The 25969-nt window shown below is 37.6% G+C and overlaps 1 protein-coding gene across 4 annotated transcripts; it reads left to right on the top strand.

The window, feature by feature from the left end:
- The first annotated feature begins 2054 nt into the window (after positions 1-2054).
- On the top strand, positions 2055-16148 carry LOC113236172 (alanine aminotransferase 2-like). Of its 4 annotated transcripts, none has more exons than XM_026472182.1 (10): positions 2055-2073; positions 3936-4025; positions 6053-6147; positions 6533-6720; positions 6891-7093; positions 7226-7354; positions 11226-11432; positions 11630-11773; positions 15215-15329; positions 15636-16148. In XM_026472182.1, exons 2-10 carry the CDS (start codon positions 3993-3995, stop codon positions 15782-15784), a joined length of 1263 nt encoding a protein of 420 aa, XP_026327967.1. In that variant the 5' UTR covers positions 2055-2073; positions 3936-3992; the 3' UTR covers positions 15785-16148. The 4 variants fall into 4 exon arrangements, 3 of the variants coding, with proteins under 3 accessions (XP_026327967.1, XP_026327966.1, XP_026327968.1); XR_003310916.1 differs by lacking the exons at positions 2055-2073; positions 15636-16148 and adding exons at positions 3225-3673; positions 12139-12276 and having other exon boundaries at positions 15215-15325; XM_026472181.1 differs by lacking the exon at positions 2055-2073 and adding an exon at positions 3228-3673.
- Positions 16149-25969: the final 9821 nt, after the last annotated feature.

Here is a 25969-nt window from a genome sequence, read left to right as displayed (position 1 = left end):
ACTCGATTATAATATTTAAACAATTTGTTTGTTTTATTTCAACGATATTTCCTGAAATATTTCCTGACTACGAACGAAAGGGGAACAAATAGATAAACTTTTCACATTAAACTTTCGCACACTATTGGATATTGGTATCATGAAAAAGAGGTAAAAAACTGGTTTAGGCGGTCCGCCGTTCAAAAGTTATAAGAGTGTTAATACTGTACCACCCTGGAATAAGTTTATTCCATCGGCACCATTTCTCAACCTCGAGAACCACAATACCCAGCTTAGATCAAATTACACTAAAAAAAATTGTGATTATTTAGTCGGTTCTAGTCGGAAAATACTAGATTGTCGTTACGCCGTTTTAAAGTTATTAAGGTGTTTTACTATCTACGCTGGAATAAATTTATTCCGGCGGTATCATTTTTGAATATAGAGAACCACAGGTCCTAGATTAAATGTGATTGCACCCAGAAAGAGTCGTGAATTAGTCGGTTCTAATAGCAAAATTTTAGAATTAGTCGCTCCTTTGTTTAGCAAGATACTGGATATTGAATTATTTTAATTGGTAGGTACGTACATGTACATAGAAAAATCGTACACGTAATGAAAAATGTATATTTAAGGAAGGTCACCGCTCCAAATGTTCGTTGTGAAATCACTGAAGAGATGCTGGTGGTGATTAAATGAAGATGAAGACCATCGATTATGGTTGAAACTAGTCGGACCGCTTCCGACTAAAATACTACGCGAGAAGTCCCGTTACTTTTATACTATAAGAGTGTAATAAATAAATATTTTAAATGACCACTGAATTTTTAGAGTCAAATTTAACCGTAACACCAATTTGTAGCTAAAAATTACTTGCGCTACAAATTATAATAACTATCGTTTATTCTAGAGTATCTATAAAGATTCCCCCCCCCCCCCATTAAAAAAAAAGGGCCTGTGGCTCTCGAGATTGAAAAATGGTACAGCTGGAATAAGCTTATTCCAGCGTGGACGGTAACACAGCCTTATAACTTGTGAACGGCGGCGGACCGACTCAATCTAATTTTTTGCGATTAGAACCAACTAAATAGCGACTTTTTATCTAGCTAGTCAAATTTTAAAAAATCAAAATTTTCTGAGTTCTTATCTTTATGTTAATAATTAATTATAACTAATTTTTTTTAAACCGATCTCAAAAGTTGACTCCGTTTTCAGTGTGTCCATTGCCGCGGCCTATTCAATGATAATACAAGGTAGCTGTTGTACACTGTTGAAGAGTTCCTCTGTAATTTCCATCGTCAGATCAGCTCATGGTCACCATAAAATTTTGTTTATATAGAAATTACGTTTATGAGCCAAGTTTTATTGAAAACCGATACCGGAAAGAAATATCCACAGAAAAATCCAATAAACCGGATTCGCCCTCTAATTTGCGCTCCTTAGAGGTGAAATATTTTCTTCAAATTTGAGCGGGGCCACTACTTTGGTACCCCCTTTCCAACAAAAAAAGAATCCTCGAAATCGGTTCCTAAGTGCAACAAACACACACATACACAAATGCAGTCGAATTGAGAACCATCTCCTTTTTCAGAAGTCGGTTAAAAGTAAAACTTGATTAAGGCGACGCGCAAACGACACTTCAGTGTGTTGTGTTGGATACGAGCAACCGGGCAACTCGTATTGAATATTCTATTTTTAACCGACTTCAAAAAAGGAGGCGGTTCTCAATTCGACTGGTTTTTTTGTATGTATGTTACGCGATAACTCCGCCATTTGCGAACCGATTTTGATGATTCTTTTTTTGTTGGAAAGAGGGTACCTCAGAAGTGGTCCCATTTAAATTTGAAGAAAATATTCGCCCTCTAAAAATAGTAAACTAGGAGATGAATGACTTTTGAGATCGGTTTTTTTAGTACTCTTGTGTGAAATTAGCGTTGCTTCTACGACGTCTGGCGTGTGATGCTGACGAAACACACGGGAATTCAAGCACCGAATGTTACCAGTCCGAAATAGCGACCGGTGACTTGTGCCCGGTAGCCATTACTGAGCTTCGCAACCACGGTTTGCTGTGTGACCACAGAACAACAAATACATGTTTGTATACAAAATTTTTTTTCGGCGGCTCTCACTGTGTCCTGTGGCAGTAACAGAAACCGGTTTCGTGCTTTCCATACTTATTCCAGGCACCATTAGTCAATTTAAAGAACCAATCTGATTGCGATAATTTGTTTTACGATTAGAACCGATTAATTCACGGCTTTTTCTGGGTGCAATCAGATCTAAGGTAGGAGCTGTAGTTCACTAAATTGACTAATGGTGCCACTGAAGTAAGTCTTGAAACTATGTTGAACTTGAGAAAAGGTGCCGCCGGAATACTCTTGAAAGGGTTGTAATGAAACGGGAAACTTCCGGTCCACAAATTTATTAAAGAAGTAAAGTTAAAAGAAAGGGCTGTAGCAATATAAAGGTAAATCTAAAAAAAAAAACAGGTACAACCGTATAAAACACTCCCTACACTTTAATAAAGGCACTTACCCCTAAATGGGCCGAGTAACTGAATTACAGATGAGATGAATGAATGATGTGACATGAAGGCTGTAGACTTATAAATTATTACACATGATTTAGCTTAATTAATGATTATAAACGTAGTAAAGAACCAAAATTAGCGATTATACGCGATAGAATTTGAAACGGCCCCGACTGTTGTGGCGGTCGACCAGGGAGTGACCGTGGTACGAAAACAAAATGAGAAAGTGAAGGAAGATGGAACAATTCAAATTTAAAATTTAAATACATGTAAAATAAAAAAATGATAGGATACAAGCGGAGAGAGGCGATACAAAAAGGTGAGATGACGGTGTAAGGAGGTCACACCGTCACACTCTTATTCCAACGCGGACAGTAAAACATCCTTAAAATAATTTTATAATAAAACTTAATTAACTAAATGACAACAATGGATTTTGACCTGTAAAGCCAGGGTCTCAACCTACATAGAAGGGATATCAGCGAAAAGGTTTTCCAACATGACCACTGTGACTACTCATCGTACTCGATTATGGTCAGGCTATGAGCCTTTTTCTAAAAAGCACACTATTGATTTGAAGGTATACATACTTTGTGCTCAACAACCTACCTAACGAACACTGTCGTGAAAAGTTTTTGCTTTTTACCAAACACAATAAAATTTTTCTTTGTTTCTCTATGAGGTTTAGTTTAAAACTGACATTTAGTAGCCAATTTAAATGTCTCTCGCTCGAGCAAGAAAACAAAATAGTTTTGGGATTTTCATTGACACTAGCGACGATCGCCATAATTTTTTACAATATTTTATCCTCAGTGGGTCAGAAGCCAAACCCACCAAAATAATAATATTAAATATTTTTTGAATGTTCATATTCTAATTAGATTTTACTAAATCGAACTGAAACCAGCAATAGATCACAAAGGATCTGGAGACACGGTAAATGAGCGTCGAAAAAGGTTTCAGAGGAGCCCGAGAATAGTGGCGCCAAAGCATATATGGAGGGCGTGCTGGCCACGCCAAAGGCCATGGCGGCCGCTGCTGCTGCTCAGCAGGACCAAGGTCCTTTCGATGGAGTCTATGAACCAAAACATCGTGAAACTGCAGTACGCCGTGCGCGGGCCGCTGGTGACTCGTGCGCTTCAGCTCGAGGCCGAGCTCGCCAAGGTTCGTGCGCATCTGAGCACCACCCATCGAGTCATGACTCGACCTTACTGTGCAAGAGCGGCGTCAGGGCATAGACCCGACAAAGTGGGAATAGAAGTGGATCGAGACTGTTTCGACGTTGCGGGTTACGACGTTGCTGAAATCTATATATATATTATGCCACCTACTACTTGATACTACTTCTTGGATCGTGCAAATGTTACGTTCGAATCCCCTACTTTTATGTTGCGTGCCGCGGAGTTGACAGATGTCGTTGTTGCAGGGCTCCAAAAAGCCTTTCAAGCAAGTGATCAAGGCGAACCTCGGTGACTGCCACGCGATGGGCCAGACACCCATCACGTTTATTAGACAGGTATGGTGCCTACCCTTTATTTCCTTTGACCCATCTTTGCAGTTTATTCGTTAACTATATTGTTTCGGTTGTAAGTAGTAGAAGGTACATAATGGACTGTAAATTAAATCAAACGCGTAGTTAAATATTACTTACAACACTTAAATATTACATCCACTTGTATAAATTTGGCTGCCAGACACGGGTTTCCCCTAAGTGGAATCACCTATACTGGCACAATGCCATTTGGGGACTCCGTGATATGTCTTCAAAGTGTACCTAATGTTTAAAGACAACAGGACAGGTACAATACCACACTCAGATCCAAGCTAGAACAGATGTAAAATTTTAACCGTTTATCTCTTTTTAATGTTTATGCCGAAAACAAAATTTGTTTGGTGCTATAATAAAATATTTTCAACTTTTTCACAGTTGTTCGAAAACTTGTACTTTTAAAGGGTGCGGAAATTAGTATTTTTACTTCACTTTTCCATGTTATGTTACGCGATTACTTCGACATTATTTTGTGAACCGATTTCGATGATTCTTTTTTATTGAAACCCCCTTTACCTCTGTAGTGGTCCTATTCAAATTTTAAGAAAATATTTCATCTCTAAGTGTGACAAATTAGGGGGTGAATCCGGTTCCATTTTCCTTTATGTGTGCATGCTACAATGTCCACCTCATCATCGGTTTCCATCAGGTGAGATAGAGGTCAAATGCGAACTTATTTTTTATATTAAAAAATAACCGATTTCAATAAAACTTGGCACCTAAATGTGGTGCATTTTGTAAGCGGGTAATAAATTATGAATAATTATGTAGAAAAATTAATAAATTAATTAAACTAAGCAATGAATTTACTAAACCAATTCCGAAAATTTTAAGTATTTCTTTAACCAGAAATAAACGTTAGACTGAATGTGTTCGACGTTCTGCTTTTTTAAATTAACAAAACTTTACATTACAATATATTGTTACTTAGTTGTAATATAGATACATTTCGATTTGATTGATATTGCGGAATTATCACCATCGGATCCAACGGTTTGTGTGAAGAGCTTAAATGTATTTGTGACTTATGAAAATATCGTTGCGAAAAACGCTGAAAACAACGGGCTTTGCGTTGTTTTCAGTGTAGATCTGGTGTTTTATTTGTCTCCTCAACATATTCGCGCTAAAACCGTGTGCGCAGCTGGGCTCTCTTTGTGACGTCTCTGGCCGGCATCGGCAGTTACCTACCTATGGCCTGACTGATCAAAAACTAACGTTACGTAATAACGCGGTTAAACTCAGAATGTACGTATTTAGCGTTATTTTATGCATGGTTTTGGCGTCTCGTACGTTCTCGCCATATCTTTTATATACAATGGAAGATTCTTAACTGATGTGATATGTTTTGACTATGTGACATTATTTAGTAGCAGTAGAGCTCCATGTGAAAGAGTTCGTCCAGGGAAATACTGCCACCTTACTAATGTACGCCGCCAAGCTCAATAATGCTCACATTACTGCGATCCGGTTTTGAAGGGTACGTAAGTGAACTGGTGAAACTGCAGGCACATGGGACTTGTCAATTTTTGTCTCATGGTGACAAGCGCAGTGGCTGTGCGCGATTTAAAGTGGCACTGCGACTACTATGGACGGAGACGTAGCGCGTTTGGATTTTCGGTTTCACGCAAGTTTCGATGTCGCACAAGACACGCGTTTATTTAGTAGGTACGTTCTATTCAACTGATTACGATGATCTCTGATCCATAAACGGTATTATCTACACATACGTATTATATTATTATTTGTACCTATACTCTTCATTCGGACTAAAATTATTCTATGCATGTTCTCGAAAATCTGTTTTTTATAATATCAAGTAATGGGTCGAACAAGTTGTGCGCCTGGTGGTAAGCGACGCGCCTGTCCATAGCAGTTGCAGTGCCACTCAGAGGTTTAAATCGTAAAAGAGGCACTGTATGTAGTTAGTGCACAAGAGAAAAGTTGCGGTACTTTTGCTTATGTTTTATCTATTTTTGTTGACGTGATCGTTACAGGTGCTGGCGTTGGTCATCTATCCTGACCTAATATCCTGTATCAACGTTCCCGACGACGTCAAGAAGAGGGCCCAAGACATATTAAACGCATGCGGGTTTGTTCAGTTATTGTTGCACACATCGATACCTTTATCTACAGGTCGTGGGTCTAATCTCCATTTATATTTGGATGTATAGTCCACTACGTTACCGCAGGGAGTTATTGTCAGGTTAGTCTTGTTGTTAGTAGTAGATTTAATAGGTAAAATTGATATCGTGAGAATGAAAAATGTGTAAATACTAAATTGAGACAAATCATTATTAATTTATCGAGTTCTTAGGTTTTCGCGATTGTTACACATTGTTGACTGACAACCGTGACCATGGGACCTGTAAAGGGCCCGAAACGTCGGTTTGTTTGAAAAAACAAGTATACGCGATTTAAATCCGGAAAAATAGTTTCATTTCCTATTATCAATTTAGTTGTAAAATTACGTATAGAGGCAAGTCGGCGGGCGCATACACGGGCTCGCACGGCATCGACATGATCCGTAAGAACGTGGCCAACTACATCAAGAACCGCGACGGGTATGACTCCGATTTCAACAATATCTGCCTTTCGGGCGGCGCCTCCGCCGCCATCAAGTATGTCATGGAGCTCTTCTGCAACAATCCGTGCAAGAAATCAGGTACAAACCTTGTGCTCACCAATTCTCTTTTATCGTACATAAACCGCCAATAAAACAGACATAGACAGTCTATTAGATAGTAAAATAAGTTAAATATTTTATACCTAAAGTGCTGGTGTAAAAGACACAAAATCGCATGTAATACAACGGTGGTATGCGTGTTCGTGCAGGCGTTATGATCCCGATCCCTCAATACCCGCTGTACTCGGCGTCGATCGCGCAGTTCGGCCTCGAACCGGTGGGCTACTACCTCGACGAGGATAACAACTGGGCACTTGATGTGAGCGAGCTGCAGCGTGCGATTAAAGAGGCCGAGTCTCGCTGCCAAGTTCGGGCCATCGTCGTCATTAATCCAGGGAACCCTACAGGCTCGGTTAGAACAACCCCCTACTTACTACATGTAATCAAAACATTCCAGTAACATCAAGCGAATAAAGGCGTGCTTGAAGCGACAAGGGTCACGCTTCGTGAGTTTAGTTCTCAATTGTTGGTGATAATGTTATAGGTGCTTTCACCCGACAACGTGAAGACAATAATAAAGTTCGCGAAGGAGCACAATTTATTCATATTCGCTGACGAGGTGTACCAAGACAATGTCTACCCTTCGGATATGAAGTTTGTGTCCTTCAAGAAGGTGAGTGATGGTATCTATTTGGACGCTGCCTAATTGGAACCACTATCGGGTTGTCGTTGCAATACAATCTACTCGTATGATACATGCAATAACTAACATACCATGTCCAAACATAATCATCTTATGCAGTTTTAATAGCTCGGAAGTTCTACCACCACCGTCAAACACTAAGGCTTCATTCACACGGCATTGTCCTGCACATCGTGATAGATCCACGCTTTGTTGCACTTTTATATTGGCATAGAAGTCAGCGTACCGTACGCTTGTGTTATTTTCTCTTCCCTTGTTTTGAAATCTGGATTCTGGGGGTCTACTCTCGATCTCCATCCGACATCCGTCCGAAACAATTACTGCCAAATAAGCAATACTTGACCAAATGAAAAGACGCGTGATGCGAATGAAGCTTCATACTTGATACTTGTCTTTTAATTTTGTCGAATATTACTTATTTCACAGTAATTGTTTCAGACGGCTGTCGGATGTACTGTACCACCATAATTTTCTTATATATAATATTTCTTTCCAAGGCGCTTGAGGTGCAACGCGATTTTTATACAATTCCATAGTTTTGCCCCACTAAACGGGTCTTTGTTCCACTAAAGATATCAATAAATCATTGTCCACAGAAGATTCGCCGGTCGTTTTGTATTAATAAAATTATGCGTGGCTCTCTCCTTCCAAAAGATACTTCAATACTACACGCCGCTTGTTTGGTGACAATTCGATAAAAACGTATAACTTCGTGCCGTGTGAAAGAGATGCATTAACACTATGCGCCACTGCACACCGAATACGTAAAAGTTCATGCGATTTGCTTGACAAGTTGCGTATTCGATAAACGTATAGAGCTGTGTGCGTTTTTTTTGCAGGACAAACACCATGTGAACGAATAAAAATGGAAGTAAATTAATTTTCTACTCCGCCAACCCGGTGAAGGTTAAATCGTGCAAAATTGCTGCGTTTGTGTTGAATATTTTTTCATGCAGTTAATTATCCCACCCTCCCCCTGCATAAAATTAATAAAATAAAGAACATAAGCGCAACTACAGTCACAAGCCACCACCAAAAATATACCTGTCACCTTAGAATAATAACGCATATTCTAAACCTGTCACGTCTTTCGCCTTTCCACGAGGCATCCTCAGGGGCTGTGAACTGCTCGACGCTCGGCTCGGCGGAAGAGTCTCTTCGGAGTAGCAAATTAATTTACTTCCATTTTTATTAACATGGACTTCCGCAAAGTAACGCCTGAATCTATTAATTACCCTGTGAACGGTTCTACATCTATGGTGTGCGCCACTGTTTATTCGGTCAACTTTAATGTCTCAGTGGCAGTGCCCCTCAGGTCTTTGTGATTGAAAGCTTTAAATGACACTGCAACAGTAGGTAACTCTTAACCAGGCACACGACTGTTCGTGCCGCCACTAGATAAAAAAAAATTTGAAAGAAATAGGTATTTAAGTAAATATCGTGGCATTGACTTTAAAAAAATTTAATATTGAAGTTTCTAGTTGTACTTAAAAAAGTAACCTATCACAAACTCGAATTTTTTTCCGAAATAACGTTTGTTCGAATTTTCATTACACCGAAAACCGAATTATATGAAACCGTTGTTCTTTTAGGGTATGTTGGATGTTTATCGCAAAGACACGATTAGGTTCGGTTAAGTTAGGTTTTAAAGAAAAAACATTTGGTGTTGAATAACTTGCTTTTTAGATTTCTCTAAAAACTAACCTAATACCATTGACTTACAAATAAATGGACGACGGGTCTAATACAAAAACCTCGAAAAAATGTCCCAAGTCAACCTATTTAAACGTAGTGACATGTAAAGGAATATGAAAAAGCTAAAACATTGAATTTAAATTGTAATGTCATTGCAGTACTGCCTAATTTTGCTTGCAACAATTGAAAGGCGCAAAAAACACCATATTCAGCTTCCACTGGAAACTTACCAAAATGCACCATGTGTATAGTGAAAACTACTTGAACACGGGTGTAATGGAGTAGCCTTTATTATTTATAAATAAATTTTATACGTAAATGTTGAATTTTATACAATGCCATTTATTACGAGCTAGGGTGTCTGACTTTTTTTTCTTGAGTTCCGAGAATTCTCGTACCCGATTTCTCGAGTTATTCGAGAATTTTTTTAAAAACCTTAAAAAATCAGCGCAATCAACTATAAAACTAAATGTGAACTTTTCGAAAGTTGTTTTGGCCTGGGTGTTCTGAGTTGTGCCCCGGAATAAATTCCATCGTTCTTGGTCCCAGGTTCGATTCCCAGTAGAACCAATTTGGGAAATTAACTTTTGTAAATTGGTTCTGCTCTGGGATTCTGTTGCTTTGATACTCAAGGGTAGTATGTACAGAGAGCTCCCTAGTTTCAAACCAGGCGATTGTCTTACAATAGAATACCAACACCAGAACCATTTAGAAAAGTTAATTTGTTAAATTGATCCTACCGGTATCGAACCCGGGAACTTCTCATCCCGTGCCCACAGTGCAAATCGTTAGGCTATCAAGGTTGTTACTATTTGTATTATTATGCAGTGTTTTTGTTCACTCATTGATGTAATCACATACCAAAGCTTTAATATTATGGTCTTTTATCAAGCTTGCATCAGCTCTTGTTTCCTTTCTTTTCTTACCATTTTCTTAATTTTTCTTAAGTTCGTGCATAGTATTGAAATTATACTGCGCTCAAAAACGTCACCACTTTTCTATATGCCGTAGTGCTTACATTGAATCAATATAATTATTACGGTTTATCACTGACGACGGTTGATTCCGTCAACAGGCATAGTCGTACTGCTCATAGTTCTTGCAAATGTTTCTTGTGCATGAAAAAGTACTGCTATGACGGCAGTAGGGTATTTGCCGCTGTGAGATAATTACAAAATTAAAATGCGCGATATTGATTGCTCATTTTTCATTCAAGAGAAACGCTTTCCAAAAATAAACACTTAGGTACTGATTAATAATAATAATTATAATAACGCACACGCTCAACATTGCCCCGCATTAGGGAAACCCTGTGTCGCGGGTGCCATGGACACACATATAGACAACCACAAATTACACCCAAACTCACGAGAGAAATAATTGTAGGCCATACGCATATTTCTCCCGACAAACCTACAAAAATACTTTCGGGATTACGGAAATTCATGCAAAGGTTATTTCGGGCAAATGTTTTTTCGGTCTTCTGATTCGTAACCCCGAGACGTAGAAAGAGTACCACAATATTTGAAAGTATTACTAACATGTATTAAAACACATTTTAATAATAACATTAGCATCAAAGCGATTTGCAATTTTTGTTCTAAATAATTCAAACGTTTTTGTGTTTCAAATAATTCAAATTGACGTGGTGGGTTTCGTTCAGTCTTTTACGCAAGCAATGAGTCGGAAAGAGACAGCTATTTGATTATTTTGATTGCTTTTGTAATTTATATTTACGACTAATTTAAATATAAATTAAATACTATATATGCTAGTGCATAAAATAACACTTTTAAATGATAACTATGATAACACAATATAGTACTTACTGAAAATATGATATACCACCCTGTTTTTCACTTTAGTTGAGTAATGTTTACAAGGTTTTACTACACAATACGGCACCATTGACAAGCGCGCTGTCAGTCAAACAAACGAAGACTAAAGCGTGTTTGACGCTCTGTATACGATTTTAACGCCCTGTAAGTTCGGACACTTTTTAGCGCGGACCCGACGTCCATTTATTTGTAAGTCAATGCATAATACCTACTTATATGCCATTGATTTAAGGAATCTTTTTTCAAAGATTCCTTACAACAAAGTATTATAATTGACTATAAAAGAACTCACACTTAATAACTTGTAGGTCATGATGGAGATGGGGTCGCCATTCTCGGAGATGGAGGTGGCGTCGTTCATGTCGCTGAGCAAGGGCTACATGGGCGAGTGCGGGCTGCGCGGTGGCTGGATGGAGCTGGTGAACATGGACAAAGACGTACAGGCGCATCTTTTCAAGGCCATCAGTTCGAACCTGTGCCCCACCTCACTCGGACAGGCCGGAATGGACTGCGTCGTAAGTGTCAGAACAAGACAATTGCTGCCGCGATAGCGTCTTGGCGACCGTGCAAATTGTGTGATTCACGCGTGAGAGTAGAAATATGTAATTATCAAGAGTCGAGTCGCTCAGTTCGTAGAGTTCGTTATTAAAAGGTTACATGGGAAACGTGGCGGAAGGTAGCGTAGTGTCGAGGGACCGCTCGTGTGCCGCAGGCGAAGCCGCCGGCGCCGGGCGAGCCGTCGCACGAGCGCTGGCTCGGCGAGAAGAGCGCCGTGCTGGCGTCGCTCAAGAGCCGCGCCAAGCTGGCCGCCGACGCCTTCAACGCCATGCCCGGGTTCAAGTGCAACGAAGTCAGGGTGCGTACTTCCCGCCTCGTTTTTATGCGTGAAACGCTAGCAGCTCATCATTTTATTTCTAAAATGCGTTTCAATATTTACTTACGAGCTCAAATCCGAACATTTCAAATTCAAATTTCCCCCATATTTTTTTGGAAGCTAATTTCATTTAATTATTGGAAAATAGATCTGCGTCGGTAACATTTTAGCGCGATGATTCTTTACGATTTTACCTATATGTCGCCTAAAACCGGATTGACCGTTTGATGAACTTCAATCGGCATTTATGCATAAACGCCCTTCTAAGGCGACCTTGTACTGTTAGTATAATGAGCTAAACTGCGATCGACTAACTCAAAAAGGTTAATAAGGTTAACAATTCACAGAGCGGTTTCCATCCGCGCCCGCCGGTGCTGCTAGACAGCGGTTTTATTTCAATACTCACGACCCTGCAAGTTCGTGCGAGCACATAGCTGCCGCGGTTGTGGGCACGAAACCGTTGCGATTGCGGAACGGATCGCAAAGTTAGTGGAAGTTAATTGCAAGTCGCGCGGTTAATAGAGAACTCACTCACTCATAACCTTAGAGCTAAGTCCAAACTCATGGTATCACGATTTCGTTTAACAAAGGTAAACAACTCTTTTATGGGGAACTGTATACGTTTTTACAATAAGATTCCGGAGCATATATTAAGTTTATCATTTCCTAAGTTTAAAAACTACATTAAAAATATTTTAATCGAAAAATCATATTACAAAATTGAAGACTACGTGTTAGATAAAGATGTATGGAAAGACGACATGGCTCCAGAATCCACACAAATTTGATTCAAAGTGTATTCCATCGCATTTAAGTTTATTTGAAAAGAGCAATCCCTAGAGTTTCTTGCTCGTTCTTCTCAGGGAGGTCAGCGTAGTGAACGAGCAGTAGCTTAAATGTGACGTTTTCAAGTGTAAATTTATTTTACCTATGGAATAAATAATCTTTGACTTTGACTTTGACTCACCCTGCGTGCCCCTGCACCGACCGCCAAAGTGTGCGGGCGACGACGGCCGCCAAGCGCGTATGTTATCGCGTTCTAGTACCCTGCCGCGGCAACCGCAAACAACCGTCACCACTACAGGCGTGAAACGCGCCATGAAATGTGCTACTAATTTTACATACTTAACTGTTACATTCTACTGATGCCGCGGTCCCGCGGCAGACGCGGGTGAAAACCGCTCCGTGAGTTCTTAGTGTAACGAAAAATGAGTTTCAGCGCCATCTAACGTGTAATAGTTAGCTATGTACTAGTTGTATTTTTGTTAAAACGCCACCTATTGGTGAATGGCTGAACCAGGATGAAAACAATACTGAAATATTGTAATATAACTCTTATTCAAGTGACTGTAAGTTTAATTTTGTTAAATTTTTAAAATAGTTTTACGTCGTTTTCACGTTTTAAGCCCTACCCAATCAAAATCTTTAAGTTATGGTAGTAGATAATAGAGCGTTAAGTTTGAATTGCACTCAAGCTAAAAAGTGGCGACATCGGCACCCGATCTTACATAGCGTCATTACATATCTCCCCTTTTTTCTATATCTATGGCTGAGCCCATGCCTTTTGTCTCAATTTACTTTTACTGTTTTCACTGTTTTGTTTTTTTAATTTGTTTTGACTTCTTTGCTATGTTTAAATTAAAAAAAATGTTATTCTGAGACAATAAATGATTTGTTTATTTTATTTATTTATTTGTTATTATTTATATTTACTATATATCGTGTGTAATATATAATCGTATCCCTTTTTTTTTATAGATTCCATTCAATCCAATATTTTTGATATAAGTTTAATTTATCTATGCTTTTGTTACAGATCTTCTGTTTTTGGTTTTAACGTCTTTTTCACCTATTAGAAAACTATGAAAGTTTGTCTTCACTCTTGTTGCTTCAGATTTTCATACAGGACATTGAAAAGGATACTGAATGACTGAACCCAAAGACAACCGATATATTGTAAGCTAAGTTTAACGAAATCGGAAGTCTGTCGAAATCTTGAAACAAGTGAGATGGAAGTGTTAGCTTGTGGACTGTCAGGTTGAGATACACAGCCGAAGATCGACAAGGGGGCCTAAATTACTGGGGGCACCGTATAGTAAGGTTGAGGTTTGCCTAAAATTGAGCGACATGGATCCCTGTGGAGTATTTCTGACGAAGTCAAAAAATATCATTGTTTAGTGAGGACTGACGTCACAGAAATTTGGGGAGATCTGGAAAGGGTTATGCAGACGTATGTTTTGAAGAGGTTACGCCATACATGAGAGGACGTTATGTTTTGGACAGGCTTAACTTCTGAAGATTGTACGGAGTTAGTTTTCATTGAAAATGGTTCTCTCAATAATGCACAACGATTATCAGGGAAATTCTATTTTTGATAACTATCACAAACATAATTATAGTGCACTACCCGACACGGGTGCTGCTGCCGTCTTAATGGACGATAATGTTGGAGCGCACACCGAGCGGGTGAAATTGAAGCTTACCTGACCGAGGACGGATTCGCCGTTTGGATCGGCCAGCACGCATTCTCGCCCGTAACCCCACTGAGCATCTGTGGAACGTTCTAAAACGGCGTATCAGAGCTTTACATCCAACCCTAAAGAATATCTGAAAGCTTAAAACTGTTATTACGGCCGGATTTGAACGTGTTCCCCAAGAAATCATAAAAAGATTACTGAAGTCATCTCTGCAAGAGGAGGCAACACTCGATACGATACAAAAAAAATATTGTTGGTTTTGTAAATATTGCTTGATAAAAGATAGTTCAATCGAGATTACTTTTTTGTTGGAACGAGTAAGAACAAAATAAGACTACGCACCGAAATGCTTTTAAACTTACCAAATAATTTTTATTTCATTTTGTTGCATTATCATTTTCTTACTTTAATATCTAACATACTCGAAAGACCTGTAAGCCCGCTTTTTTGGTAAGCAGTGTAGCATTATTTCCTTGCGTATTCGTTTGGATTTGGTTGCTCTCAGAACTATGAACCGCGACAAAATGTTATTTCATTTCATGCGGAGTATCGTCCGGGATGATAAGTTTGATTATGCCCTGTTTATACCTCCGTTTAGACTACTACTATGATTCCCGGGCCGGGGGAAATATATATATGGCCTACATTTATTTATCTCGTGAGTCTGAGTGTAATTTGTGCTTTTCTACGTGCGTTTGCATGGCATCCGTGACACAATACCGATAAAAGGTTTCCCTAGTGCGGGGCTATGAGTGTGTGCGTTAATTATTATTTAAAAAAAAAGTCCGTCGACAGACCTCAAATATTTATGTTATATTACTCACCAAAGAGCAATAATCGCAATCTTCTCTGACAACCTTTGTTTACTAGACCAGTTTGTCCACTAAACGTGACATATTTCAATGATAGTGCTCATTTACCATGTGTACTTTGTTTTAAATTGCAGGGCGCCATGTACGCGTTCCCGCGATTCGAAATACCGAAAAAGGCGATCGAGGAAGCAAAAAAGCAAAACAAAGCCGCGGATGTGTTTTACGCCTTCAAACTATTAGAGGAGACCGGTTGGTGGTTAATTTTCATTCATTACATGGAGGTGTTCGACGCGCGACTTACACGCGCTTAGCGCCGGCTGTTTGACCGCTGTTTCGTAAATTGCCGTAGCGACACAGTGTAATCGGTTAGAGTCTAACTTACGGTAGCGAGCAGTGACTGACGCATTCGAACGCCATTCGCGGCGATTAGCGGTCACAAACTACGGTAGGTTCAGCAGTAGGCTACTGGTCAATTAATAAAGCGGTCCAGTAGCACAATCACTAATGCTATATGTTGTATCGTTGTGCGTTATGTATGATGATTACGTTGCACAGGCATCTGCGTCGTGGCGGGCTCCGGTTTCGGCCAGAAGCCGGGTACATATCATTTTCGCACTACCATCTTGCCGCAGCCCAAACTGCTCAAGGAGATGCTCGACATTTTCAAGAATTTCCAGGAGAAGTTCTTAAAAGAGTTCTCGTAGCACTGCGCACTCGCAGATTCCCGATCAGCCTGACAGAGGTACAGACACGTCGGTCGACGGAGATGGCCGGTTTGTATGAACAAAAAGAGCATGTTTTTGCATAAGCTAACTGAGAATAGTGAACTAAACTAATAGTGGCCGAGTAGAATTAACAGTTACAATAAAGTGGGACAATGGTCCTACTTTGTTGTAGTTCAAGTTTCTTTTTTAATATTTACCATAGCCATTTTGTAATCTGTTGGTACTGTTGCATTTTTTTAAAAATTTTTCTAGGAATATAATTATTATAAAATAAGTTTTACAAAAAAAATATTATTTTGCTAATTCATCTTTGTCATCAGATAATGAAAGTTAACTTATTAAACTTAAAAATTAAAAAAAAAGCTAAATTATTTTTTGGAAACAAGTGATATACTATTGTGTCCTATAAACACTTCAGTTTAAGAATGGATTTGTCACATGCCGTCCCTCGAAAGGTCTCAATACATACATATATACATTAAGGTTTTTAAAATTTTATAACAACATTGTAATTATGCAAGGCAATAAAAGTTTCCACCAGAACTCGTCGTTTTAATAATCGAGTGTATGTTCGTGAATAGCGCCATCCTACGGTCGCATGGCGTACTGCGAGCAAAGCCTCTTCGACTCGGAGCGGCCGTCCCGACCACGTCCCGACTCCCTGCTTCTGCCCCGGCTTCTGCTCTAATGGCAACGTGCACAAAGTGAAGGGTAGATGGAGTCAGTACGCTCGGTGGAGTCGCGGACTGTTCTTCGTAGACTGCGTTTCGTGCAAAAGAATATTTGTTCGGCAACGCTCGGTCTGCGCTCGAATGTTTAGTAAATAATATATCCAAATATCAATAAGAAAGATAAGTATATCTGACAACACTACGTATATTATAATGAAATGGTACTTTACCGTTATCGATACATACACAATACAATATTTACTTATCAATGTATTCTAATTGGGACAGCACCACGGCGCGCTGATAGCGGGATTTTACTTTTTCTTAAGTCGATTTTGTTAGTACATAGAGACTATGACCTGTGGTGGTGGGTGTGAGAGGCGAGAAAATGCTGCAAACGCGGGACTAGGGATTCACCGACGTCGCGCCGGGGACGATCAAATAATTATACAGCATGTAGATTAAGTGGAAATAGTATATACTTATGAAGAACCGTCTATCTTAATTTATTATTTAAATAATAAAATAAATTAAATAAAATAAATTTTGACGCAAATTATTATTAAACATAAAGACTCTGACATGCCGATTTTCAGTCGAATTAGAGAAAATTTTCAACTGCCGCTAAAAAAGTTTGTATGGCAGCCATATTAAAAAAGGCGAAAAATATATTTTGACCGCTTATTATTATTATACACTTATAGAGACCCTCACATGCCGGTTTTCAGTTGAATTAGAGCAAATTTTTATAAACGCTTGCAGGTCGTTGATCACTCTTTCATATTTTCCACATTCAGGTCATTTGATTCTTTGCTTCGGAACCTAACCGCGTACAACGGTATAAATATCTTTTTTCCACCGTATCGGGAAGTATGCGTTCTATGTCTATCATTGAATAAGAACTTATAGTTTTATATAATATATATATAATCGCATATTTATATATATATATATATATATATATATAAATATGCGATTATTTCCTACAACAAGGCGTATCCATATTTAATTTGACACAGTTAACAGACTTGCATGAATGTTTAGTATTTTACGCCAAGTTACTGTGGTCACTTCAGTTTACGATCCGATAATTTCCAGGACGGTGTTATTGCGCTACACGTTCTCTTCAGCGGCAACAAGATTCTTTACAAAGTTTAAAATCGCATCGAACATATTAGCTCTGACGGTGGTCAACGCAATAGATCTCGGATTATTCCGATCGGATATGTCACTCATCTTCAAACAGTTCTCAAACCAGTACCACTACAGTCCGCAACAATTCAGATGGAATATAAGAATAGGTACAGATAAATGAAATCCACCATAAACACAGGTGCTCGACATTAAGGACGTCTTGTCCAGGCGAATTATCACTTTTCACATCATGTAGAACCGATGCTACTTCTTTATCGTTAACTCAAAGTTGCCAAAGGCTGGCTAGTATTTGGCTTATCATCGAATCCCTCGGGAGACTTGACCTCAATAATATTATTTCCTAAACGTGTTAGCAATTTCTATCGATAGGAAATGAAACTATTTTTCCGGATTTAAATCGCGTATATTTGTTTTTTCAATTAAACCGACGTTTCGGGCCCTTTACAGGTCAACCGTGACCATGGGACCATGGGATATGTGTAACAATCGCGAAAACCTAAGAACTCGAATTTCTATCGAGTCACTCTAGCGACGGCCTAGTATTCAATTTTTGTCGACTTGTGGAATTTGTATAATTTTGGTTTGTTTGACGTTACGACTGTGTATCATTACTAACACCATTTTAACTTAGGAAATGAAACTATTTTTCCGGATTTAAATCGCGTATATTTCTTTTTTCAAACAATCTCTCAACCGTGACCATGAGACCTGTAAAGGGCCCGAAACGTCGGTTTGTTTGAAAAAACAAATATACGTGATTTAAATCCGGAAAAATAGTTTCGTTTCCTATGTGTAACAATCGCGAAAATCTAAGAACCATTTTAACTTACCTTTAAAAATTACTCCCATGTTTAGGTTTCCCATGTAATAATTGAAATTTCGATCAGCCGCTTGTGAGTATTGCGCGGTGCTGCGCAGTGCGCCCATAGTGCACCCCAACTCTTTCAGTTCTGACAGATCTATCGCCTAACTCAATTGCCGCGCCGCACAGAGCGGACACAATGCCGTTGTACAACCGAGCAATAAGGAGCCCATTTCTGAAATAGTACAAAAATCTTTCCAATAGCATTGGAATTGAGTCGGGAACTGATGTTAAGTTTTACAAAATACAGCATATTTTTCAACATGACCGGAAGCGTTATTTCCAAATCATTATTAAAAGAATTAAGGACGGGTACTTTTATTTTTCCAAATTCAAATCGCAAAAGGAAAATGATCAGAACAGACTCTTATGTATACTTGATGTGAACATTAATAATAAGAACAAGAATACTTTATTGCGTAAGCACCGAGACACACGTGATCTTAAAATTAAAATACAATATTATAAACTTTAAACTAAAATACAGTACTTATAACAAAATTAAAACATAATTATAGTGATTAAAAAATGTAATAATAAATGCGCGTCGCGGCGCACGCAAACGGGATTTGCTCAGCTTTTAGCTACAGGCTGATAGATTTTCAGCCTGTAGCGCTGGTCTTCAGGAAGCTCTATGCGAATGAAGCACGAACTCGAGCGCAAACAACACAAATCCATGCACAACATGTGTGTGAAACTTGGTATATACTAAAATACAATACACTAAACATATCATACGAATAGATAAGATAAATAAAACAGCATAAGTGTAAACTAATTTAATTACTTAATTATTAGATATATACATATGTTATATTATATTATGATTAGAATTAGAATTTCCAAGTCGCTTTAGTTACAATGCAACGATTTATCAAGCTACTGTTATGCGTTTCACTAATAAAGATGTAAGTGTCAGACGAAATGAATAATTCATGCGGATATGTATTAAAACTTCTCACATGAAAACCGATTTAACATTGTTGTCTTCAAAGATTGCACTAATTTCACTTAAACAGTAAAAGTGTGCAAATGATCGTTGCTATTAGTAGACATTTATTCACTAAAACCATAAGTTAATAATTATCCATCGTTATTTTAATCGCAGCAACACGACAATTGTCGCACGATATTATTGAAACACTCGGAAATATTTTTGCGCCACCTTATCGCCTCTCCATATCATATGCTGTCACCAAGTGTTATAAATAGAAAATAAATTTATTGAGCAAAATAAGCTAATAGAATTAAAAAAATAAAAATGGGTCACGATGACATGATAGACCTACGGATTATCAAACTCCATCTATGAAACCTAATTCTGGACTATGAATGTCTTATGCAATACGCAGTCAAATGACTTGCCTTGGCCATTCTTATTAATTAAATTATTAAGAGCAGAGGAGGCCCCGTTTGAAAGCTTCTTTTTAATATTAACAAATCTCCCGAATACAATTCCTTTACGCCACATAGAGTCATCAAAAAATATGTGAACTTTATGGTTCTATACATACCTACATATAGTTTGTAAGCATAGTAACTTTTTACGATGCCAGAACAAAGTTTGATAAGTGACTGTCGCTCGCGTTTTTATGCACACGTAACAGATTTAAAACACAAATCAGTGTATTCCTTTTCCCAACTTGCCAGAAAAATGATTTTGATGATGTAACATTCTCGTGATTGTTGTCCATTTCTCTAGTTTTTTTTCGTTTCCGTAGTTGCGAAAAATATCAGCGTGGGAAAAGTCTTCCTTTAATTTATTGTCGTTCAGAGACCTTTAAACATTACATTGGTCTCCGCAGGCGTAATGCAGTCTTTCAGTTGGTTCGGTCGCTACAGAAGCAGGCAACTCGCCAGGTAGTTCGTAATCAGTAGTCGTTGTTTGTGACGTCGTCGAAACAGTAGTGTTTATGATAATTAGGCATTTCCTAATGTTTTCCAAATGAGTCTGGTGGCTCAATGTCAATTAGGTACAGTTAGGTTGTGCATTATGTAGAAAAGGTGGTCATCCTATTACACGTACTCTCTTTGAAATAAACACGCACCTCTCTTGGGATTCACTTGGGGGTCGCAAGTTATTCACAACCGGCGTGGTCACGAGGTTGTTTCTTCTTCAAATGATTAAATTTAAATATCCCCTTGATATAAACTTAATGACATTGTCGCATGTTTTAGCAAGAGTCAAATAAAAGAATAACAATAAACGAATAATCCTGTCTGTCTGATAATCTGAATTGTCTATGAATCGAAAAGGACTACTCTTGGTAGTTTCGCAATTGCAGTAACCGATTTATTTTAATAAAAACGTATAATTTTCCTTAAAAATGTCACACTATAAGTAATATAGAGTAGGTAGATACCTACCTACATAATACGCAGCCTCACTCGTTATATATTCGCGCGCATCGCAGCGCGAATATATAACGAGTGAGGCTGCGCCCGATCACCATCTCACGCGTTGCGTTCTACAAGTCGGTCACCTTAATTGTTGTTTTTGTTGTGTGTTGTTTTGTATTTAACGTTCTAACTAACAAAACATTTTTGTTATTTTTAACTAGAGTTAAAAAGTATAGGATTGATTTCAAAATAAGGGTTCTCCTGAATCTCACAAGCAACGACGGTTAGAACCTCAACACCTTGATAATAATTATCATAGTCAAGAAGATGAAACTGGAACAGACTTTAACGGCGGACAACATGAATCAGAACCTGCCGAACATCGATTACGCTGTGCGCGGACGCATCGCTCGGCGTGCGGAGCAGATCGACGCGGAGATAAGGAAGGTAAAAAAGTAATAAGCGATGATGGCGCGTTTAAGAAGAAACTTTTTATATTCTTTCGATAACCGTACCTTCGAGACGAGAAACTTTCTCCGTGTAAATAAACCTTTACAATATGACTCATTTATACAATGGTAATTTATATGTGAGAGAGTGTGAGTGTGGCGTAGCGCAAACTACTACTGCTCCCCTTGGAAAGAAACGAAGAGGGGGAGGAACTTGAGACAGTTCTTTTGTATTTACCTAATTACATGTTCATATCAGAAGGCTGAAATAATATGAGATGATAAAATAAAAAAATTAAAATCTTGTTTTGTATCCTGCTCGCCTCTTAGAAAACGAATCTTTTTTTATTATAAATAATTTCATACGCCATCTCATAAACTCAATATCTGAATAATTTAAAATAAACCACTCGGTGTGAAAACTTTAGCTTATAAGAATTTGCCATAACCTTTAGGTGATCAGGCCAATCGCTCTTAAAAGAACTTACTTGCTTCAGCTTTCCTAAACACATTGCCTCATGCGCTTTCCTAAATAAAAAAATAAGAATTAAATTAAAAACAACCTACAAAAAATACTGGCTTACTACGGGTATTAAATTGTCATGTAAAAACAACCGATTACTAAAGATTTTAACGTTAAAGGCAAAAAATAAGATTCTAACAAATTACTATAAAAAATATGAAAAATTATTAAAAAAAGCCATAAATACTGCAGAGAAAATCCATTACAAAAATAAAATTCATAAGTCAACAAACAAAACAAAAACAATGTGGAGTATTATAAATGAGCGTACCAACAAGAAAAATAAAAATGAAAAACAAAACATAACATTGAATATAAATAATATAACTGTAACTGAACCCAACCAGGTTGCAAATGCTTTCAATAATTTTTTTGCATCTATCAGCGAAGGTTGTACCGGAGTACTTACGGGCCGCCCTGTAATTTGTCCCATTGAAAACTCAATATTCTTAAAACCTGTAGATAATCAAGAAATATACAATATCTTAATAAAAATGAAAAGTAAGATGAGTTGCGGAATCGACGAGATTCCATCAATGTTATTTAAACAATGCGTTTCTGAACTGGTTTTGCCATTTACTTTTCTTGTAAGTCAATCTTTTGACGAAGGAAGATTCCCTGACTTGTTAAAAAAAACTATTATTAAATCCGTACACAAAAAAAATCAAAAAACAGATCCTTGCAATTATCGTCCAATAGCTCTCTTACCCTCAGCAGCAAAAATATTTGAAAAAACCATGTGTAATAGGGTATACAAATTTTGCGAAAAGTTTGAAGTTTTTGATGAATGTCAGAATAGTTTTCGTAAGAATAGATCCACGGTTTTGGCGATTTATAAATATGTACAAGAAATACTAAATATAATAAACAGCAAAAAATATGCGATCGGGGTCCTACTCGACATGACAAAAGCCTACGACAAAGTTCAATTTAACATTTCAGGCATTCGAGGAAAGACTTATGATTGGTTTAAATCCTTTCTTTATGATCGAGAGCATTTTGTATCTGTGGAATACTTCAACCCAAACACTAAGGAAATAATGCATGTAAGATCAAATGGCAAAACCATTAATGCCTCGATCCCGCAAGGCAGTGTAATCTCGTGTTTATTATTCCTCATCTATATAAACGATCCCCCAAAAATAGTACACGACAATTGTTTACTGTTTGCCGACGATATATCTCTCCTTATCCCGTACAATAATGATCTAAACTTAAATAATAAACTGCACTCCACATTCAATTTAATAAATAAATGGATGACAGACCACAACCCAGAAATAAATTTCCAAAAAACAAAAATAATCACCTTCTACCCACATCAAAAAAGTCCTTTACACATCGATTTTATGTACGAAAACAACAGAATAGAAACGGTAAATGACGTCACTTTGCTTGGCCTAGTAATGGATACACGCTTGAATTGGAGATCTCACATCCAGAAACTTAAATCCAAACTCTCTAGTTTTACGTACGCGTTACGTGAAGTTAAAATAACAACATAAAATAACAACATACATACAAACAGCACTTACTATATACTACGCATACGCATATGCTTGGTTTAGTTATGGTGTCATCATGTGGGGAAATAGTACGGATGCCCCTTCTCTATTTACCCTTCAAAAGAAATTGATTCGCATAATTTTCAACCTACACAATACAGATAGCTGCAAACCATATTTTGTTGAACATAAAATCCTCAGTTTACCGTGTATATGTATCTTGGAAGTGTGCAAATTTGTTCGAAAATACCCAGAATTCTATAAAAGGCGTGGGGACAGCGCCACGGGTTACAATTTTCGCCACCGTGACAGATTAGTACTACCTACCTCTCGTTTAAAACTATATCATTCTGGCCCATTAGCTACGTCGATTAGAATATATAACAAATTACCAAACTCAATTAAACATTTAGATATGGAAAAAGCGTTCATAACACAAACAAAGAACTTATTAGCAACAAAACAATATTATACTATTCAAGAATACCTAAATGACAATATTTAAACTTTTTATACTTATACTTACTTACATAAATAAATACCTAAAAAATTACAAATCAATGAAATATTATATTAAAAATAAATTATGACAAAATACATATTCATATAGATTATAAAATAATAATATACTACATCAATAATTATTCCTAAATTATTAGAAACGCAAATAATTACAAATAAATGAAAATGTAGTATTTGAAAATAAATAATACTTAAATATGGAATGGAATAAGATACTACTTAAATAATTGTTTCTAAATTGTTAAAAATGCATATACGTACCAAAAAGTAAAAATATAATATTTAAAAATAAATATAGATTATAAAATAATATATTGTTCAATAATTATTACTAAATCATTAAAAATACAAATAAGTTTAAATGTTATGTTTAAAAATAAATAATAGATTACAAAATAATATTTACTTAAATAACTATTTTTAATCATTAAAAAGCAAATATATATAAATAAGTAAAAAAGGCTATATATAAAAATAAATAATACTTAAATACATGCTCATAAAATATTTCACCTCAATATATTTTACCTATTACCAATTATTAAAAATGCCTCCCTCTCATTTGCTGTGCCCGACAGGGTCCATACATGATCTATTATATTATATACTTTGTAACACCTTGTAAACTTATGGAAAAGCAATAAAGATTGAGTATTGAGTATTGAGTAAAACCAATATATTAGTTTGTTATAATTATTAACATAGATCGACCACTAAGAAAAAAATCCTTCGATCCGGCTGGATTCGAACCAGCGTCTTCCAGGAAACCGTGCCAGACTTTATGCCAACTAGCCACGGAACGAACTAGCGGACCTAAGGATTTTTTTTCATTATGTGCTTGTTGCAGATCTCTGTCTTTGGTATTTAACGACTTTTTTGCAGAACGAATATAATAGTATTCCAAATGCAATTGGAGTACTATAAATCTACAAAAGCTGACATGCTCGTATACGAGGGCTAGCTGTTCTAAAAACAGTTCACAGAGTAAATATAATCTCTGTTTGCCTGAAACCATTTTTAATTGACGGCTGTTACTGTACTTTTCGTGCTATGATTTTCTATGATTACAAACAAGAGTTAACCTTCAAGGGATCTCATCACAATTTACGAGCTGTAGTTGGGGAGTCTGCTTGTCTGTGTTAGCAATAGTTTTTTACTGGTTTCGAGAATTTAAGCGTGGTCGAGAGAACCTACCTAATCAATGACCCCAGACCCGATCGACCACCAACTCATGAAACTTCGTCAGGGTAGAGTGGCAATTGTGTAGACACATTACACATCGGAACATTCAGGCTGTACTTAAAAAATTGGATCACAGTCAGTTTGTATCAGTCTGCATGAACATTTTAAAGTTAGGAAGGTTGCTACGCGGCGGATACCTCATTCTATCACCGAAGAGCTAAAATCCCGTCGTGTTGATTGGTGCAAATTTATCCTAGAAAAGTTCGAAGGAGGAACTTCGCAAAACGTAGCCTACATCTTTACAACTGACGGATCTTGGATCTACAGCTACGATCCACTCACGAAGCATCCGTCCACGTAATGTGTGTTTGAAGAGAACGAGTTGCCCTCAAGTTACTCGCGGTCAGAGCGTTAATAAAAAATTAGCGGTTTTTTTTTCGACGCAGTAGTTTAATTGCAGTAATTCCGCTAGAAGACCGTAAAAAAGTTCCCAGTGAATGGTATTCGAAGTTTGTCCGCCTCGAGCTTTCAAGGAGTTAAACAACGAGCGCCCAGGGCGCGTGGCAGGCATTCGTGGCATTATTTTTCAGCAAGATACCTCGTCTGCTCATACAGTTGCTAGAACCATCGACTATTTGACAACTTCAGGGGCACGATTGTTGTAAGCACTAAGCACCGGATTCCACGCACACACTAGATAATTCATCCAGATAACCCATCATCATGGTTAGACTTTTGACACTGTGATCTCGACGGCTTCTCGTACTAAACGTGGTATGGTAACGTTTTGTCGGCAGTATTTAGAGGCTATGCAAAAGTCCATCTTTCTTTTCAAACACTATGTCTACAAAGTGAACTACAGTTGTGGGAACTCGTACATCGGTCAGACCAAACGTATAATCGTCGACCATATGAAGGAACTTATCCGGGCAGTCAAAAAGAATGATGCACAGAA

This window comes from Hyposmocoma kahamanoa, unplaced genomic scaffold (genome assembly GCF_003589595.1).
Source record: "Hyposmocoma kahamanoa isolate Upper Pololo Valley unplaced genomic scaffold, ASM358959v1 89, whole genome shotgun sequence".
Lineage (NCBI taxonomy): Eukaryota > Metazoa > Arthropoda > Insecta > Lepidoptera > Cosmopterigidae > Hyposmocoma > Hyposmocoma kahamanoa.
This window is presented reverse-complemented; position numbering and strand designations above follow the sequence as displayed.